The sequence below is a fragment of the Haliotis asinina genome, chromosome 16, assembly GCF_037392515.1.
Source record: "Haliotis asinina isolate JCU_RB_2024 chromosome 16, JCU_Hal_asi_v2, whole genome shotgun sequence".
NCBI lineage: Eukaryota > Metazoa > Mollusca > Gastropoda > Lepetellida > Haliotidae > Haliotis > Haliotis asinina.
The window spans coordinates 41,820,606-41,842,297 of record NC_090295.1 but is presented as its reverse complement, the minus strand read 5'-3'; the positions used below and the strand labels follow the sequence as shown (position 1 = coordinate 41,842,297).

General features: G+C 39.7%; 1 protein-coding gene and 1 pseudogene across 1 annotated transcript; both read left to right on the top strand.

Annotated features, from left to right (window-relative positions):
* Nucleotides 1–2,222: 2,222 nt before the first annotated feature.
* LOC137268406 (arylsulfatase B-like) lies at nucleotides 2,223–7,407 on the top strand (annotated as a pseudogene).
* A 4,553-nt stretch (nucleotides 7,408–11,960) lies between these two features.
* LOC137268194 (arylsulfatase B-like) lies at nucleotides 11,961–20,458 on the top strand. Its single transcript, XM_067802728.1, has 14 exons — nucleotides 11,961–12,142; nucleotides 12,302–12,413; nucleotides 12,664–12,715; nucleotides 13,053–13,156; nucleotides 13,939–14,045; nucleotides 14,165–14,229; nucleotides 14,439–14,540; nucleotides 14,911–14,974; nucleotides 15,569–15,666; nucleotides 16,053–16,189; nucleotides 16,649–16,707; nucleotides 18,290–18,413; nucleotides 19,352–19,494; nucleotides 20,195–20,458. The coding sequence occupies exons 1-14, from the start codon at nucleotides 12,046–12,048 to the stop codon at nucleotides 20,365–20,367; spliced, it is 1,437 nt and encodes a 478-aa protein (XP_067658829.1). The 5' UTR covers nucleotides 11,961–12,045; the 3' UTR covers nucleotides 20,368–20,458.
* The last annotated feature ends 1,234 nt before the right edge of the window (nucleotides 20,459–21,692 follow it).

Sequence of the window (21,692 nt, the reverse complement as noted above, 5' to 3'; positions counted from 1 at the left end):
ATTCTAATTTTGTAAGCGTTCCTTCATAATCACATGGTTTGTGGGCTAACATGTTTCATAGACATATGGTTAGTTCGTAAACATTGTTTTCGCAAAGCATATAGTCTTTGATACAAATCATGTTCCTGTCAACATAACAGTGCTTTATTATTACACAGTTGTTATATTCTAGTTGTATTTTATGATTTTGTTTTTGCAAATGACACCGTTAACGTATTACTAATGTCATACTCCTTACACGGTTACCTCATTGACCAGAATCAACCAAACAAGCCAAGTCTTGCAGTCAGTGTTAGACAGACTGGGTTCTATTCATGTTTAAGTAAACACAGCTTCTACCGATTAACAGCCTGAGGATGATCCACGCTTTGGACTGGAAGTCTACTTTAGTATCTGCTGCAGGGAGAACGCCTTGTAAGGAGGTTCGCATTTACATTTCTTGAGTTTAGTCAACGATAAACAACTATTTGGGGGGCACTAAGGACATAATCGACGTTTTGAATTTAGAAAAGTTTCGAAAAAGCACAGTGTTGTTAAAACAATTTGTTCTGTATTTGGCATAGAAACTACGATTGATGGAATGAGTCACTGGCATTCTATTCGAAATAGCCTTCCTTCATCAAGAACTGAGTTCATCTATAACACCGAAGTTCCAGTCGAAGGGTATGCTGGTATAAGGTATTTCCCAAATGATTTTATGATTACTTGCAATGCCACATTGATTACTGCTACAACTATATCTAATGATGCGTTACTTGTTACGTAAATGACATATTCATTGGTAATAAACATGTCACTTCTCTCTATTGATTTCTCATCTAAAACGTAGTTCTAATATGTATCTCCTGTGTATCAGAGTCAGCGACTATAAGCTGTAGCTGGGATACCCTGGAGCTGCTGATGGTTGGCACAAACCAAACCATTTGACCTCAAACACTGTGGAGACGCATGGGCCCCAGGCTGGTGCTAATTAGCTGCACATTTGTTGATAGACTTATCACTTAAATGATACATGTTTTCTAAAGGGCAATTCGTCTTTACATTAACATAATGATTACAACAAAGTTGATGAAGAGGGCAGGCTGTAAATCCTTTACATTATGTTGGAATGTCAGAAAGTTATGAATTTGCTGTATGTGATCTAGAACTTCTTTCCAGCGGACTGGATCTACGGTCATAAGATGACGTTTGACTTTTGCAACACAATTAGTTGCTGGGAAAAAGAGGATTAGCATTCTGCTGCTATCTACATTTTGACAATTCTCTAGGAAGTAAACACATCGGAAACTAGGAGCAGATAAATTCCGGAACACCAGAATCCTAAAAGTGTTGACCATCAGTTAAAACGAAATGTGACCCATCATAATTATTATTCAAAACGCTAAATATTGTGACCCAATTAATAACAAAATATACAGAAAATACACACTCGTAACACTATCTACATTTCGACAATTCCAGTGAGAATAAAAATCAATTTGAAAACATGCTTCAACGTAACGCCTGTGCAAACGCCAACGGACTCGATCAAATATTGAAGATACTGAGGGATGCAAGCAATGGCATGGACGGCAACGCTAATATTGACAGGATGTGATGTGCATTTTTTCACATTGAAAAGAATGAATTTTGATCGATCTTATAACAATTTGTGTCGACGACGTTGCAGGGCTGTGATGTAGTTGACAATAGCCCCTTACTGAATTGTCTGTTTACTTGAACGTGTAGCTGTCCTGTGCCAAGTGTGAAATATGCATGATGTTTCATAACACCCACAGTGGTAGTGTAGACTCTGAAGACACTGAAAGTATGCACACCGGCTCTGAACTATGGACTGTATCTTATGACCCTAAAATAGGTAGTTCTGTGTCAAGCTTGCGAAACACTGCATATGTCTGCAATGAAATATGCATACTTTCGTTATCTGGCAGGCATGTATAGGTGAACCATTCTTAACATTCCATGGTTCATGGTTCATAAAACATTCTTTTGAGCTGTGAAATAGGCTCTTGCTCAAAATGATGCGATCGTAGATTTGCTGAAATTTCAATAAACATGCTCAAACGCCCCTCCTTGATTGAATACGCTTGATACCGTAACATACCATAGGATGTAGGTCAAAGTAGAGATAGGCTTTGTCAGTCACGACCAGGACACTGAAAGGTTTAAATACAGGGAGAGTGAAGTCAGCGGTGTTATTTTTTTTATTCCAACCAAATGCGATGGAGGTTCAACAGCTCCTTGCTCTATTTCTGTGTGTCCTACCGTTGTCCTCTGCGCAGCGCCCTAATATTTTGTTTATTGTGGCAGATGACTTAGGTAAGTGGACAAAGTAAATGCCTCTGGGAAACAATTCAAGAAAAATGCCTTCTAAAAGAAAATGCCAAATGTCAATTTATACGTCTTAACCTAGCGGGTTATAGTCTACATACACGCACACTAATCGGACTCTTTGTGTCTATACAGGTTGGAATGATGTTGGTTTCCGGAATCCTGACATGAAGACCCCAAACATCGACAAACTGGCCACAGAAGGAGTCATCTTCGAGAATGCATACGTTCAGCCACTGTGCACCCCGTAAATCGCTCTGTTATTGTCAAGTCACAAACATCACGCGAATCCATTTATATGTTACTTGTACATTGCAGTTTAATGCTGCTTAAACTAAGTCATCCATTTAGAAGAGATAAAGTGTGGTAAAACCAAAACCAGCTAAAGGTGACAAATGAAGATGTTGTTTTGTGTACCAGTGTTTTACGGCGCACGTAATTAAGTGACATTGTTACACACATAGTTGCTTTGAGACTTTTCCATGTTTCCCATGTTAGCCTGAAATGCGATATATTTTGAAAAATACCCCCCTGATGTTTTGCATGTATTTGTAAAATTACGGTAATAAAAATGAGGATGATGATGATGATGATGATGATGATGATGATGTTACACACGTGTCTACACCCCCACTGTTTCAGATCCCGCACAGCCTTTATGAGTGGAATGTATCCATTCAACGCAGGCACACAGGTAATTATGTCTTTGAGTATAGCAAAGGTCGAAAGGTATTTTGCGAGTTGTCCTGATTTTCACCACAATGTTTGTTAAAGCAGATCGTTGAATACCCCATTGTTATGTACAGCTACTTCCGGTTTTCTTTAATAATTCACGTTGTGGAATAAAGTAATTTTCATGTTGTCACCTGAGAACATATGATTGTTTATTCAGCAACTTATTTCATTTCATGACACAACTCAAAAGGCAAATCCTCAAGTGACAGCCAAATTTCTATTCTCGTTGAAACAATTGTATATGTATGATTATGTATCCCGTGTTGCGCACACACTTTGAGGGTCGTCATGGCTAATCGTGATAACGTGCATACATATGTGATGACAAAATCCGTGACAGTTACTAAATGGCACTGTGGAGCATCCTCATCTGTTATATCATTCCAGATGGCACCTCGGTTTCTGCAAGTGGGAGTGCACCCCAGCGTTCCGAAGTTTAGATACATTCTTTGGATATTATAATGGGGCTGAGCACTATTTCAATCACTCTGTAGGTAGGTATCACTTTACTTGAATAACTGAAAAAACAAAACTTAGGTGTTGTGAATGAAGATTGTTGCTATTGATTGCTGACAGATGCATTTTGATCAAAGCTATTTTCACTTTTTGTTAGGCGGGTATCTTGACTACAGGGACAATGAACTTCCGGCGAGGAACTATTCTGGGGAATATTCTGCTGTATGTACGCAAATACAATTCGTGGGGTAACTGTTCACTGCATTTAAATCAATCACGAACACGTGTCTGAAAATCTGAACTCTTGTGATGGATTTAAATCCTCATTCGTTTAGTGGTTTGAAATTTGCATACGTTCGTGTTATCATTTCAGTTCACGTTCGCCCAGAGAGCCGTTGACATCTTTCATCGACATAATGTATCAAAACCTTTGTTTATGTACCTCCCTTATCAGAATGTGCATGGTCCTATTGAGGTAAGGAACATCAAGGAATGGACCACGGACACAAGTTCAATTCCTTTTTTGAGCAGCGCGCCAGTGTGATTACCGTCAATAGATATTGTAGTTAAGATAGTCTTATCTATAGTCAGAAATGCATGAATCATTTCAGGGGCACAGATGACCCTGTCTTCTCTGGGCGCGTATGGTCATCATAACATATATTGGATTCTAAACTCCTGCTTTGTGCTTGTTTCACAACAGCGATAAACTGGAACACTTTTTCTTTATTACAATGTAATAAATGAATTCCGTTTTTCAATATATCCACCTCAAATTTGCGACATTATAGGAACCGAAGAAGTACGAGGATATGTATCCGAACATCATTAACGACGGAGGAAGAAGGTACAGTGGTATGCACATTCACGTCACTTCTCCCAAGAAACATTTACGCAGTGTTGGCTCATGCTCAGTCCCAATCCCAATTCTCTACATTGTCTCCAAGACAGCAAACTATTAAGGATCTCTTGAGTATACTAATACTAAATTATTGTTCTTGTGAGTTTCGTCACATTAGAGAGATGTGTCCAGTTCATCCTGTGGGTTCATATTCATTTGTTCTACGTGTCAATGAAACTGTGGCGAACGATGTCGGCTCAAACTACATATGAAATACTGTTCAAATGACTTGTCAGGAATGGTGTCTGCCTTGGACGGAGCCGTAGGAAATGTTACCCAAGCCTTGAAGGATCGGGGCTTGTTTGAAAACACCCTAATTCTGTTTACAACTGACGTGAGTCAATTTCAACTCCAGGCTTAACAGGGAGAAACATTCATTATTTTACTAAAATGATGTGTGTACCATGCTTGCGTACTCGGTATTTTCACTAATTGGATTAGGTTCAGAATGTGACAGACTGACTTAACGTCATTGTAGTCAACAGCGAAAATAGATCCGATATTTCCTGTTCATTACTATCAAACGTGTACATGTATCATGAAAGGAACCTAAAAGCATTGAACATAAAACTGCTTTGAGTCTACATTCAACCGCGATGTACGTTGATGAAGTTAAGGAAGTTTTAAATACAATTATTATAGGTTGCTTTTTTCCATGAAGTCATTCTACCACCAAACACAATGCTAAATTTGCAGAATGGAGGCCTTATCGACCTATATGGGAACAACTGGCCCCTAAGAGGAGGGAAACGCACCATCTGGGAGGGGGGCACGAGGGGGACATCCTTCATGTATGGAGCCGGCCTCCAGAGGATAAAGACATCATGTGATGGGTAACACCAAATAAGACCGTAACTCGTGACTTAATAAACCTATTTTCGCTATGTGTATAACTGATAATGATTTAAATTACATTATATGACCCTAAGTAGAATATAAATATAACAACTGATCAGAATAACGGTTTGAGAAAAGCTAATCTGTAATCTCCAGTCACTGATCTACATACAGATCATAGACATTTGCGTTTCCGACATAAAGACCCGGATGAACACAAGAAACCATTTTCCTACGGGAAAAGATCATTTCAACACGCAGCTGCCAGTCTCTGGAACAACTTGGCCACTCGCATCAAGATTGCAGAATCATTGGACACATTTACATCATCACTAAAAACCCACCTTTTCGTCTTGGCTGTTACTAGACTTTCTACGTTTCAGTGTCTCTCTGTATATCGCTATAATTTAAATACTTTGTTCTCCTATAGTATTGTAGCGCCATGAGCGGGTATTAGTATATGGATGTAGCGCAATATAAATACCCACATTATTTTTATGATGTTAAAAATGTATGTGTCATGTTTCCATAGCATGTCAATATTGCTACACTCTTGTTACTTTACCAGTGTAATTTCCTTGCATGCTAGTATATTCAATTCAACTTCAATTAGGAGATAAACATTATGTGTTGGCCACTTTCCGGGTGTTATTGGGTATTTAAAGCACGGAAATATTTCATTTGAAACCTCCGGCAATAAGCAAAACAGTAAACCGAAGGGTTTTCTTGTCTGCACTCGTTTACATGGAATATGGGTACAACAGTGAAGTGTCATCAGCTGGCCGTTTCAGCTGGTTCCCAGGGTAGCATTTGGAGTTGCTCATTTGTGACGTCATTCTAGCTTTACGTCACAATATGATTTGAATGACCACTGTTGATGACACAACAAATCAATTGTTTGCGATGTTTCTACGTGTTGATACGCAGTGAACAGTCTTCCAGACGCTGGAAATCTAATACCATTTGATCATGTTTTTCAACCAGCCTGATTACAGATCACAGTGACTTTTGGTTTACAATAACATTTCGTATTACATTCGATATAAATTTCTACTTAATAGACTCTTTTGTACATATAATGTATCTGATTAACGTTCTGTAGATAATCTTTCAAGGATTTGGTCTTTGGAAGTAATAATCACTTCTGCCTCTTTGCAGGATGATCCACGCCGTCGACTGGAAACCCACCTTAGTGTCTGCGGCTGGGGGAACTCCAGGTAGTGAGATGCTCCTATTTATACCTTCAAAGAATCGGTGAGATGACAATCCGTTAGTTTGACAAAACGATGCTGCAAATAATCAACATTGTTGCCATCAAACTTCCGTTTTGTCTGTGGTACAGAGACAACCATTGATGGAATGAATCACTGGGATTCTATTCGATACGGTCTCCCTCATCAAGGACAGAGTTCATCTACAACATTGATGATTTTGAAATTCCACTCGAGGGACATGCTGGCATAAGGTATTATATAATGTTTCACCCTCGTATAACATACTGTCAAATTAGCTGTATGAATCTCAGGCAATTATAGACTATCATTAATATAGTCATTTGTCGGGTAAGGCAAGAAGTAAGCGTTTCATGTGTCTACTTCCTTGTGTGTCAGAGTAGGGGACTACAAGCTGATCCTCGGGTATCCTGGAGGTTCTGACGGTTGGGTCAAACCCAAGAACACAACAAAAGCTGAAAAAACTGAAAAGGGAATTTACATCAAAGGAGATAACCCCGTCCATCTCTTCAACATCAGAGGTAAGCAGTGATTAACAAAACAGTAATGGTAAATATATTTCCTTCGTGTCGAGCAGGAAATCGTTGTGAGCACTCGGTTTTTACAGTAATCGTTATCGATGATCCATAGTGCTATACCTGGGATCTGTTCATATCGTGGGCACTTGAGGACCTGAGATAGATGCATTTAGTTCATAAAGTTCTCTTCCATCCTTCTAATCAATATCCTGATTCATATCCAGAGGATCCGACTGAGCACAACGATCTTACACAGCAGATGCCGGACATGGTTTCCAAGCTGCGCGCACGGTTTGAGGAGTACAGGAAGACGATGGTGGCAGCCTATTTCCCCAAGCAAGATCACGCGGCGGACCCCAGAAACTATGGGAACGTTTGGATCCCAGGGTGGTGCTAATCATATGTACTTACGTCAGTGCATGGGGCATTCTGATATAAAATGTGTAAAATGTTTTTGTCGTGTGTGCATAATAAACTGTTTCATTTTTTTCTGCATGAAAAAACAATTATGACAAATGTTTAAGTAAACGCTGACTGTGGAAGGCTTAGCGCTGGTGATCTATAGACGACTGTTTCGCATAGGCATTGTTCAATATAGACTCAAACATGAAAGGTATATGCTAAAGGTCTTTTCTGTGATTTTTTAGTTGTTTTACTTTCCTTCGTCAACAGGTTTTTAATAATTTAACCGAGGTTATCGTGAATTTATAAGTTCTTCTAGTCAATATGTGGCTGAAATATAACCCATGTGACTTCAATCATCCACTTACTCAGTGACCGTCCTCTTAAATTCAGTAATAATCTATGTATGCTTTGTCCGCCACTATATCATTTTCACGTCACATGTAAATACCATTTGATAAACATTCAGTACATGCTGATCTTGGGACAAAGGTTTGCGCCTGATATGCATGCCATTGTGTGTTACGTGTCGACCTCTACATGAACACAATGACTGAAGCTACTTACCTGCATGCAAATGAGTTCAACGTGTGAATGCAAGTTTCTCCGTAGCTGTAACTTTCACACCACACCATTAGATAGTAGTACATGTACTGACAACCAAGTACTATCAAGACAGAATTTTATAAACGTCTGCTCCATATTAACTGAAACAATGTACTGCAATAACACCACTGCTTAACAATATATGACTCTGTCATAACATATTCTCCACATTTTCATCTCCACCGTTTCACCATTTCAGCCAACTCCTTACCATGCGTCAGTAATAGTGTTGACTTTACCATCAATATGTCTGATGTCAAAATAGTATTTCATGAAAACAATACCCCCGGACATTCGCCGTTTGGTTTCTTTGATTACACCAAGCAGTGAAAACAAGGGATTGTGACCTGTGTACCTTTGTGTTACGAGCAAAGTTGTACTAAAACACCACTACTTAGTGCAAATCGAACAGAGCGGGAGTTTGTTTGATTATTGTATCATATTGTATTTGATGTTTGACTGAAATAGAGCAAATATGCAGCTGTAACATCCCATACGTAGAAATGACATACATTCCGTTTTATTTTCTTGGAATTTTGAAACGTTTGCTGGAACGGGGCTGTGTTTGATATATGCCATGATCTAAAATTGTACTTGTGTATATTCTCAGTTCATTACACGTGCAGTCAGCTTGACTGCAGTGAGTCTTTTCAAGACGCGGCTGGCCAGTCCATGGAATGATTGATGACATGGCCGGTGTAATTTGTGAAGCCCTCGAGATGGGCTGTCAAGATGATAACTTGTATAGGTAAAGTAAATCTGGGGTTAAAAAGCTCAGACCATCTTGTCATATTCAATCATCTGAATCTGTCAATAGTCCATTCAGTTGGTCAAATGTGCACACGTAATTGACGTCTTGATGTAGTCATCAATTCTATGTATTTCGTATAAGGCATAACAACGACATTCTTCAATTTCTCTTCTATGCCATATTTTGCAGTTCGTTTCTCTATGCAATGGATCAAACGTAGTTGATATGACAAATTCTGCTGTCATCGGTTCCTGGTATTCACCAATTTCACCTCAGTACATATATTGTGTAACTACCGTCAGACTATGAAGATGCACTCCAGTCAGTAATGACATTGTCCAACAAAGTCCACGGGCACATCACAGACATAAGACATGAGACACGAGTTTCTTTTTCAAGGTCTTTTGCAATTTCAGTGCTTAGTCTTGACTTTAGCATTAGGAATCTTTACTAGGAAAACGTCATCAGAAGATGACAAACCCCGGACAAGGGCATAACGAAATAAACTTACAACCAAAGTAGCACCAGGCACCACCTGCAACCTTGATTTTGAGTTCGCACAGTTTCAGGAAAGAATATCTATTAGTCCGCACAAACACACGACTATGGACAAGACAAACTTGCCCTCATGGAAACAGGAAACGTGGTTGTCACCCCGCTGGGGCTCACGGAACGAAAACAAGCATCCAGGGTACATCAACCCATGACCCCCTCGTGACCAATGAACAACTTATCTTACCTCACACTGCACTACATTGTAACCCTGATGTTTTCAATACACACGGAACAGGACATTGAACGATATGTTTTATGTCAACACGTACTGTAATGTGATCTCTACAACACACGTGCTAGATGCACAAACAATAGCTATTTAATTATGAATAATGGTGTTGTAAAGAAGAAATCACTCTGTACATTCTTAATTGACAAGAAATCAGGCTGAAGCAGATAAATAAAAACACCTTATTGCCGACCTCTCTCCATCAACAGCCTATGAACGGAACAGAGAGGGGGGTTGACTCGCTATGTTTTAAGCTCAAAGGTGATAGCCAGTGTATCTGGACAATATACGTGGTAGATACTGAAGCAAATACCACCTGCCTCTTCACACAAATAACGTTGCGAACACATTACGCCATAAGCAGACTTCGCGTTGGTCACGTTTGATAGACATCGACTTGGCAGCACAGGTGCCAGACATTTTTGACAAATAGAGAGCCTGGATTGAAGACTGCCGGATGCAGTCATCTTCCCTGCCTCTGATCATGCATCTAACATTTTAAACATTGGATAGCATTGTGTTTCTTCTTTGTCTGATCTGGCCCAGTGGTTATTCCAGGATGAAAGACTCTCTCCATCATAAGACATTACCTTCGGCAGGCATGCGGGTACTACTACTACTACTACTACTACTACTACTACTACTACTACTACTACTACTACTACTACTACTACTACTACTCTAAATAAAGGTACAACGCTCTCAAAAGTAGTTATTATTTCATTCATAAAGTTCAAAGTTAAACGTCGTTTCAAATTGTCAAGACATGATGATTCAGCACGAATTCCAGGTTTTAATACGATTCAAAGTCCATATAAGCGCGCTGTCAGGCAAAAGGTAACAAGCTCATCATCACATTCAGGCCATCCTGAGAGTGAATCAAAAGATCTGTCACAACTGTCATCGTGTTTGTGCAACTCCAGGTCCAGGCTCAGCTCTCCTACTTGGCTCAAGAGGGATGGGAGTATGTTCATGAAGTTACGTTGTAGTTGTTGACACAAGCTTACTACACCTCCTGTCTTTCATTTTCAGCCAGTGGTACACTGCCTCTGTGCAATCATATTCAGATACACTTTTCTGTGTTGACCTGCACATTGGGGAGTATGATACAATGGATGGCTTTATTTTGTTTCTCAGCTCAGTTTTTAAATTTTATTGTCTCAAGCTTAGAGAAGCCTCTTTCACAGTCAGCAGAAGAAGCTGGTAGAGTGAGTTTCGGGTCTTTCAACATCAGCACATTTTCACATTTGTCTCCATACAACTCCCAAATTGTGCTCCATGACATCTGATAAGGCTTGTGGCTGTACTATGAAAAATCATTGGAATATCATTTATCATAAATAAAGAATACTATATATAACAACCAGCAACGTCATACAATAATAAAAGGCGCTTTAATTTTCAAACAGTTAACAATATCACTTCACCTAGTCCCAGCAAATAAAGTTTGATAACATTTGGTATATCAGCCAATAACTCTTATTGTATCATATTGTATTTGATGTTTGACTGAAATAGAGCAAATATGCAGCTGTAACATCCCATACGTAGAAATGACATACATTCCGTTTTATTTTCTTGGAATGTTGAAACGTTTGCTGGAACTCGATATAAAATTTCTTTCGTGCTTTGAATTTTCATATTCTCAATCAGATTCCCTTTATTCTTCCACTTTTCTTCTTCTCCTTGTTAACAATAACGAGGCCTTTCAATATCTGCCTGGCGTTTCGGCATGTTTGTCAATATGGCGTCATTTGCAGATGATGAAATATGCGTCGGCTATTTTGATAGGTGCTTATTTCTTAACTCTTCCTATCACGACTCGTCTTAGAAACGGATTAGCATTTCAGTTTCATTTGTAGTTTCAGTGAGATCAGAATTGTCGGCTTGAAAACAAAACAAAAAATACTAAATTTATTACAGGCTGAACATTTACACTAGCAAACCGGGCTACAGTCATTCTTTCATTAGCCAGTGGAAGTTTTATGTAGTATTGGGCTACCCGGCCAGTGGTTATTTAGAACTTTGGGTGTCCAGAAACAAGGCCCACATCCATGGAGTTAAATTCACAGGAAAACATAAGTAACATGGTAATCTGAAAGTGTACGTTATGACCAAATTGTAGTCCGTTGCGTTCCACGCTTGCGAAAGACTGCACATGTCTACAATAAACTAATCAACATATTTTCGTTATCTGAGAGGAATGTATAGATGAACCGCCGTAAACATTCCATGATTCACGGTTTATGAAACGGATCTTTAAACTGTTAAGGTAATATCCTGCACACAACATTGCGATCGTGAACATGCTGAAACGTCAATAAATGTACCCAAATGTAGCTCGGTGATGGTTTAAACTTGATCATGACATATACCAGAGAAGTATGTCAAGGCTGAGATAACATTTGTCGGTCACGTCGATGACGCTGAAATGTCTGTATACAGAGAGAATAAAGCCAACTGTCTTACTGTTTCAATAGCAGACAAACGTAATGCAGGTTCTACAGCTCGTCGCTTTGCTCCTGTGTGGCCTACCATTGTCAGCAGCGCATCGTCCTAACATTCTATTTATTGTGGCAGATGACCTAGGTGAGTTTATACTGTGAAGGCCACTAGAACACAATGCAGATTCAATATGTACTAAAACAAACTGGTCCATGTCAATGTTACATCATAACCTGGCGGTGTGTAGTCTCAATATCCGGATATTAAGGGGTCACTTTATTTACATATAACCTTTTTAAACAGGTTGGAATGATGTTGGTTACCAGAATCCGGACATGAAGACCCCAAACATCGACAAACTGGCCACAGAAGGAATCATCTTTGAGAATGCATACGTTCAGCCACTGTGCACCCCGTAAACTGTTGTGATATTGTTCATTCTTCGTTGTCACGAAATACCAAAAATACCACGTGGATCAGATACACACACATCCATACGTTAAGTATAAATTGCAATTTCTAACTGCCGAGGTCAATGTCGTCAAACAAATATCAGAGACAACTAAAGTTGACAACTGAACAGGTTTTATGTGGACTTGTGTTTTTACCTGTCTATGTGATTATGTGATAGCAGTACACACGTGTCTACGCACTCGTTGTTTCAGATCCCGTACTGCTTTCATGAGTGGAATGTATCCATTCCACGCAGGCACGCAAGTAATAATGTTGTTTGATGTAACATTAGACAAGTCGAAAGTCTTTGGACGAATGCGAGCTGTCTTTAGGAATATTGTCCAGCTCTGCGAATACTAATATCGTTATTCACTTGCTCTTTTCGCGCTTTCAAATGACTCTTCTTGAAACAAGCTCCTATCATGAGATGCTCTGTCCTGATTTTCAACGAACGTTTTCTTAAAGTATTTTGTTATAGACTATATCACTGTGTACATCTACTTATGGCTCCCGTTGTTAATAATTCACATTGCTGCCTGTACTAATTTTCGTGTTGTCAGATGCAAATATCGCAATTTAGTAAAAAGATAAATGTTTTTAGCATGCGACCATTCACCGTGGCCAAGCAGCGTGTGTGCCTCTCAACTATACATTCCTGCCCCAGGAACTGAAGAAACTCGGCTACGCGACGCACATGATAGGAAAGTAGGTACTGCGTTACAGAGAAGGTAGAAATGAACATTGGCATTCACTGGAACCAGTGAAAACATCTTTGGACATAGCTCCATAATGATGCCAACCAAAAAGGTTGTCTCGTGGACTAATTCGTACATGTTTGATTATAGTCGTAGTAATATCGCTCCTGGGTATCACTGAGCAGTGTCTCAGATATTATGAAAGTGAAAAAAAGAAAAGCAACGAAATACAGTGGAGGCTGTCTAAACCGGCACTCATCAGGACTGAAGAAACAATCCAGTTTAGACAACCTGCCGGATTGTAGAGCTGATGATAAATGTCCAAGCCACAGACGGGACTGAGATTTTATGCCGGTTTCGACACTTTGACGGATTGGACAGATGCTCTGACAATGCCATGACGTCATGAACTTGATGACGTCACAATGCTATGGCATCGTAGCATTGCAAATCTAATGTCAGTGCTGATGATGTACATTTTTCATTGGAAACTAATGAAGACTGATTTTGGATGATATATAGAATCTCACCCTCCTGTCCACTGATATCAATTACACTCGGCTATTTGTTACTTTATGAACTCGTGTTGACATATTTGATATCAGTAGACACTTGGGTGAGATTCTCCATATACCCAACTGATTCTACATAAGCAAAGTTCCTGGATGCACATGAAATTTCATGGACATTATAGCTAGGCATGACAAAGTTTTGGTATATGTGATAATGACAAAATACTTGACAGTCACCTAATGACCTTGTGGAGCATCACCATCTGTAGTGTCATTTCAGATGGCACCTGGGTTTCTGCAAGTGGGAGTGCACCCCAACCTACCGAGGCTTCGACACTTTCTTTGGTTACTATAATGGGAATGAAGGCTATTTCAATCATTCTGTCGGTACGCATTGTTCTATGTTGTGATTTCACTCCTTGTGAGCGATATTTCGTGAATTTAAATATTTGGTATGCATTGTTGGCAAATGCATTTTGATCAGAGCCACTTTCACTTTTTGTCAGGCGGGTATCTTGACTACAGGGACAATGAGCTTCCGGCAAGAAACTATTCTGGTGAATATTCTGCTGTACGTATGTAAAGAAACTTTGTCGGTAAGCCTCCGTAGTATTTGTAGCCAATACGAACGTGTTCTTAAATGTATTTTACTCATGGTAAGTATGCACTTCAATGTGCCATTACATTCAGTTGACATATTCACATTTTCGTATTACCTGTTGTAACAAACCTAAATCTTCGGTCGTTTAATGGTTTGGCTCTTGCTTACATTCGTTTCAGTACACCTTCACCCAGAGGGCCGTTGACATTATCCATCGACATGACGTATCACAACCACTGTTTATGTATCTACCTTATCAGAATGTACATGAACCTATTGAGGTAAGGGAGATCAGAGAATTGAAAACGTTTACTGGTGTATTTCCATCGGATTTGTTGTTAGCAGAGTGTGTAGAGTGTCAGTGTGATTACTACAGAAAGACATTGTTGTTAAGATAGTCACATCTGTTGTCACAATTTCACAGAGCTACAAATGGCCCTGTCTTCTCTGGACGCCTATGGTCATGGGTTCAATTGCTAGTTATATGTACTTGATTCTTTGTTCCTACACTGTGCTTGTTAGTTTCACAAGAGCGATGAACTGGAACACTTTTCACGCGGGCGTTACCCTTAAACATGTCTTTATTTGTTTACAATGTAATGAATTCATTCCGGTTCTCAATATATACACCTCGAATCTGTCACATCACAGGTGCCTAAGAAGTACGAGAATATGTATCCAAGCGTCATAAACGAAGGGCGGAGAAAGTACTGTGGTGTGTACGTTCAAGTTAATATTTCCAACAAAACAATATGCATTGAATCTATGTTAGTTTCAGTCCCAGTTTTCTGTTTTATTTCTGACCAAGCAAGTTATCATAGATCGATTATCGAGTTTATTAATATTCAATTCTAGCACGACAATGTGTGGTGCTGGTTTCTGATTGGCTGAGAGCTCATCAAAACCGTTCTTAAATGACAGTTTAAGGACCGCTATTTAAAGTCACCGCGTATGAACACAATGAACAGGTTGACTTTTTTGTTTGTACCCTTTCAAAAGTACATGTCCAAGTTAAATCCAGAAAACGAAGCCCTCTTTCAGCAGCCGCGTCACGTGTTCGGTTTCCATATTACATTTAGCGGTGTTAAATCAACGATAAAGGATCGCAGACTTCAAAGCAGAGTAGCTTTACCTTCTAATTATTGTCACAATTATTCCGCCACTCTAAAGAGTATTACCCAGTTAAGCAAGTGGGCTTGGCAAGAGTATGAAATCCGCTCAATGTATCCAATGTATCTGCGTGGCGCACAATATTCGACTATCTGACGTACTGTTCAAATGGCTTGGTAGTTACTTTCAATGCATACAGGAATGGTGTCTGCGCTGGATGAAGCGGTTGGAAATGTTACCCAAGCCCTGAAGGATCGGGGCTTGTTTGAAAACACCCTAATTTTGTTTACAACAGACGTGAGTCCATTACAACTCCAAGATTATCAGGAAAAAACAACGCAAATAAGAGAAATGCTTTGAGTTTCTTGAAGATGGTAATTTCATGATCAGTAATTGGATTAGATTCAGATTACGACAGTGTGAGTTACCCTCATTGAAAATATATCTCTTATTCCCTATTCATCATTTTTAACATTAACACGTTGCACAATAGAAACATAAAACATTCTTCAAATGACTGCTTGAACAATCAACTGAACCGCTCTGTGTGCATGTTTGGTAAAAATAAGATACAAAAGATATAAATTTTGGTTCTTCAAGGTGCTGGAATTGTTCTTGGATGCTTTTCGTGAAATTGCCAAGTAACTGTTACTTTACTACAAAATACAATGTTAACCATACAGAATGGAGGCCCTCTTGACGTATATGCCAACAACTGGCCGTTGAGAGGAGGGAAGCGCACCATCTGGGAAGGAGGAACGAGAGGAACATCGTTCATGTACGGTGCGGGGCTCAAGAGGATAAAGACTACATATGATGGGTAACACCATATAGGACACTTGACTAAATAAACCTATTTTTGATATCTGTGTAAATGATGGTGATCCAAATTGTATCATAAAATTATAACCCTAAATGGAAGCCTGCCATACAAACAGAATTGCTGATCGGAACTGGAATTTAGGAAAAGATAGAAGTACATCAGTATTGCTACAAACTCCATGTAGCATCCGATAGCGTAAGTTACCCTGCATTCTGTTTATTCTGTATGTGGGCCAGAGGCCAAAGGTACATGACGCTTCTTCTTTTATTTTCAGACGCTAGTTACTTCACCATTGTATTTTCTATGCTTTCTGGCGTGTTCAATAATGCACTGCACACCTTATATTAGATATATCCCTAATGTATTTTTTTGTACTTAAACTTTATCTAACTGAAGTTTTGTAGTCAAGCCAAGAATGTGTTCTTGTAAGTAGGGTTCGCTTCTACTTCTTTTTAGGATGATCCATGCCGTCGACTGGAAACCCACTTTAGTGTCTGCGGCCGGGGGAACTGCAGGTAGTGAGATAGAAGTAACAAAACTCTTTCCACGTGTATAGGAAACCTCTGCAGTGTTACAACTGTACGTATATAGACCGGACCATGCGATACGATGACAGAGATAGTGTTTGTGAACCACTGTGAAATAGTGACGATAGCAGATGTTCGCGAAAAGGTGACCGCATCCGGTCACACGGGTGGCTAGCCCAGCTAATTGTTCACCTGAAATAATTCGGGAACGCATTGTAAAAGTCTAAACAGGAATAGCATCGGACATCTGTTTTGTCAGTTGATGCTATGATGTCGACCTATGAAGAACAAAAAGAAGGTTTATCCATAAAAGATATTGGTCATAGTATAACAACATTAAATGCCACTAAAAGACATCAGCAATATTGATGCCTTGAATGCTGTATCCTTGATCACATAACTTCTGACCAAGAGCGGTATGACGGTCAATGGAATCTTAAAAAATAAATCAAGCTCTATTGTGCTTAAAAAGCAGTGAAATGTGAACACCACACACTGGAGCTGTTGGAATATTAAATGTCTGATCGCCATTCTAGAAGTTGGTGAAAATGTTGAAAATGAAACATTCAACTTAACGGATTTCATCTTCTTGTTTATTGCGTTGAGCGATGTTTCGATGTAGATTCATAGATCGTTATCACTTTTACCTTGACTATTGGAAAACTGAAATCATCGCTTTGTCACTCTGAATCTTTAAGCGTTGATAAAATATATAACTGTTCAGACGCTTTCATTTGTCTTTTTAATTTCCGTCGAAGGCAATTGGCTATTTGACGATTACTGAACGATATTAGTTCATCGATGTGCTGGACGTTTAAGTTAATCTTACTGGCCAAATTGCATTGTTTTGTTTTTTCCAACCCATGCAGATTTACATGTTAGAGGAAAAGTTCTGTACAACTGGTGCAACGGGATGCCTACTTCTTGGCTAAAGGTTTCCCCCCTGAATTTCATGAAGATGTTAATATCAATGAGTCCTCTTCATATTTCACGGGTAATGAAGGTTTATACCTTCAAAGAATCGGTGATATGAGATTTGGTGTTGTATACTTTCCGATAAATCTCCACTATACACTGGATGCATCTACGGTTCGATAATTTTGTTACATCCTTTTGATGGCTACACATTCTCACAGAAGCCAACAAGCTAAAAAACATGACGCCGTTACAACCAAACTTGCCATTGTCAGCAAAGATAGCGGTCGCAGCAGCGACGGTTTGTTTGCGGTGCGACTCAGATTTGGGGGAAATTGACAGGTCAGAAACTTAAAACAGAAAGAAAAAAATCTATGCAAGAACCCTTACCTCTTTCAGAGTACTTTTGTGTCATTTGTGTTGCCATGTTTAATCAGTTAGATACTGTTAGTTTAGGAAGCGAAAGTGAGTTGTGACTGGTACGTTCCACTTTCCAGCGCAGACACCTGATTGGATGAAAAAAGCCCACCAAGGGAGTTATAAAATCGAACCGAACCGTAGATGCATCCAAGGTTAAGTGGAGATTTGCCGTAACCTATGTCATGTCAGTCATCAGTACAGTAGCCATATACCTTTCTTTTCCTTTTGGGAACAGAGACAACCATTGATGGAATGAGTCACTGGGATTCTATTCGAAACGGCCTTCCCTCATCAAGGACAGAGTTCATCTATAACATCGACGACTTTGAAGTTCCACTCGAAGGTCACGCTGGAATAAGGTATTATGATGTTTTACCGTCACATTAGATGACGTGGATCGATGCTCTGACTGTTGATCACTGGATCGTCTTGGTCCAGTCTCTTTACGAGCTGCACTATACAGCTGAGGTATAGTCGAGCGTGGCTTTAAACGAAAAACTAACCAACTAACCAACTAACCAGCCAACCACCGCATTAGATCAAATGCAAAATGCTACCTACTCACCTGTACGGTTTGTTGTGGCGATTTGCATACTTGCTTTTCTGGTTAATAAATTGCCGTGACAAAAGGTACAGAAGGTTAAAGTATTCCATAATATATTGAGCAAAAAAGAACAAATCACATTACAGATTTCTAGTACAATGCAGTTGAGTCGCAAATATAAGGTAATGGATCACAAATATTCACTCACCAGAGTCTTGGCATTTACAGTGAGAGCAGAAATATTAAATGGAGCTTGTTTACAATGAGAGTGGTCAGACACGAAATGTCAGTCTTCAATGCCGGTTAGACGATGTTGACAGACAGACGACGAGGCAGACATGTGTATCCAGTGAGAGTCCATGCGTGTCCGTCAACACCGCAACCTGCCTTTATACATACTGAATCAGATTCTTGAACCTTCCAGCAAAGCGTTGTTGTATCATCATTCACTCAGAATTTTCTCGATCGGCTTCGTGTTTACCACCAGTGAAAACAGATTCTTATACAAGAGGTTGCCTCAAGGGAGGCAATTCTAAAGCGCTGTGTGAAAAGGCGTGCCGCTAAAATACTGTTACCACTGAACATATATGATGCGAAATGTGACCCGTAATAACTTTCACCTAATCAATGATTGTGAAAATTAGAAAAAAACACACCCTCGTAACACTTGCATACCCAATTGAACACAAATTTGAAATAAGATATCATTAATCCAATCATACCCAGCAATGTGCCTGCATCCTTGTGTATCAGAGTAGGGGACTACAAGCTCATCCTTGGGTACCCAGGACGTTCAGACGGCTGGCATAGACCACAAAATGCAACAAACGATGAACAATATGAAACGACGATTTACATCAAGGGTGATGAACCGGTCCATCTCTTCAACATAAGAGGTAGGCATGGCTACACGTAATTATTCAATGGCAAAATCTCACATTTATGTCCCTCATTTGTACACTCCGTTCCAAGTATTATTATTATCGGTGATCCATAATGGCATATACTTGATGAATTCATACCATGGAATTTTCAAGACCTGCCGTACACTCATGGAATCGCCTCACCATACTCCTTAAATTGCCTTACCATAGTCACATAACTGTCACACCACCATCACCCACAATTCATACTGTTACCATTGGATGCAGACTAGAGGGGACTAGTTCAAGAGTACTGAGTGAGTGACTTTAGTTTTACGCCGCTTTTAGCAATATTCCAGCAATATCAAGGCGGGGGAAGCCAGAAAATGGGCTTCAAACATTGTACCCATGTGGGAAATCGAACCCGGGTCTTCGGCGTGACGAGTGAATGCTTTAACCACAAGGCTACCCACCGCCCCGTTCAAGAGTACTGACAAAAATAGATACATGTTAAAACATTTTGGATGCATACTGCTTTCTTCCTCTTTTGACCTGACCATAGTTAAGTGACTCCTGCACCACCATCATCCATTATGCATATTGTTAATGCTGGATAAAGACTAGATTGGATTGACTGAAGTGTACTGACAAAATGGATGCATGTTCAAACATGATGCATATTGTTCATAATACTTTCTTCCATCTTTTAACCTATATTCTGATACGCATCCAGAGGACCCAACTGAACACAACGACCTTGCACAGCAGATGCCGGACATGGTGGCAAAGCTGCGTGCCCGGTTTGAAGAGTACAAGAAGACGATGGTGCCAGCCATTTCCCCCAAGTGGGATCCTGCATCTGACCCCAGAAACTATGGGAAGGTTTGGACCCCAGGGTGGTGCTAATCACACGCACTCATGGACCTATATGGATGATTCTAGAATGGTATAAACTGTTTATGGCGTATGTGTTTAATAAATAAGCATCTGTCGCTAATCAGTGTTGCTGCTACTGCATGACGAAGTATGTTATGAAAGAATAGTTACGGTAAATGTGTAATGAAATAAATGTGTAATGAAATAATGACTGCTTAAGATTCAATGGTTGTCCTTTCACATTGAAAAATATTCCAGGTATATCTTAACGCCCACTGCTTTTACTCTAGGTCACATGAAAATACTAATCATTGGTAAACGTTTAGAACATGATGACACTGGGACAAGGTGCTGGATCTCATGTGTATTCAGTAGCGTGTTACGTGTTGACATCACATTAACACAATAACTGAACTCAAACGTCCACGTGCAAACGGATTTTATGTGAAACTAGCAGGCAAGAAAGTAGTTGGTATGCGGAAATACTTGTGTGGGTGGGTGAGTAAATATATAACGTTACATCTGCCATGCCGTGTGGAGAACAATACATATATTAAAAACCCAAACAGATCCATACCATAAAGTCCGATCGTCATTGGACAGGAAAACTACTCTATGTTGAAGAAGATCTCTTTCTTTCAAAACAGGCATCAAAACTGTTAGGCTCATTAATGGACTAAATCATGGCATGGTTTTAACATCCTCCAGAATGGCTGTACCATTGTTGATCAGACCCTGATTGGTCCATTTGGGGATCAATATTTATTTCACCCCATCGTTGTTAATGAAATACGATTTTTAAATTGGGAGAATGAATTTAATAAGTGAGATTTGTTTAGGTTGTCCTCTCGAAGATGGCTGACATAGGTCTTGGGGAGGGTTACCCACAGCCAAAGCTGTTAACGTGTATTATATCCAGCCGTGGTTTTAAAAGAAATCATAGGATATTTGTTCTTTTAGTTTGGCTAACATTATCATTAACTGCCAAGACGAGAAGGCGTCATGTATATCATGCTGGGGTAATATTGGTTCTGAACCCGTGGTTCCTAGTGAAGGGATCTACCGGTACCTTTAGCTGTTGGTGCAGCAATATCTTGTGTTTATCATGCTCTGTTGTCGTTTGGTCTATTGCTTAACCCCGCACACAGCAGATCTGAGCATATAGGTATGTAAATAGCAAGAAACGTATGGACAAGGCAATCCAGTGATCAACAGCATGAGCATCGATCTATGCAATGTGGATACGATGACATGTGAAAACAAATCTGACCACTCGATCCCGATAGTGAGTGAGTTACTATTTAGCGCCACATCGGTAATATCTCATCCACATCGTGTCAAGGACAGTTTATGAA

Excerpts from the sequence above, each read along its gene's own strand:
- LOC137268194 (XM_067802728.1), top strand. The coding sequence starts at position 12,046 with ATGCAGGTTCTACAGCTCGTCGCTTTGCTCCTGTGTGGCCTACCATTG. Across the intron at positions 18,414-19,351 it reads GAAGGTCACGCTGGAATAAG|AGTAGGGGACTACAAGCTCA; the intron begins GTATTATGATGT and ends CTTGTGTATCAG. Across the intron at positions 19,495-20,194 it reads CCATCTCTTCAACATAAGAG|AGGACCCAACTGAACACAAC; the intron begins GTAGGCATGGCT and ends ATACGCATCCAG.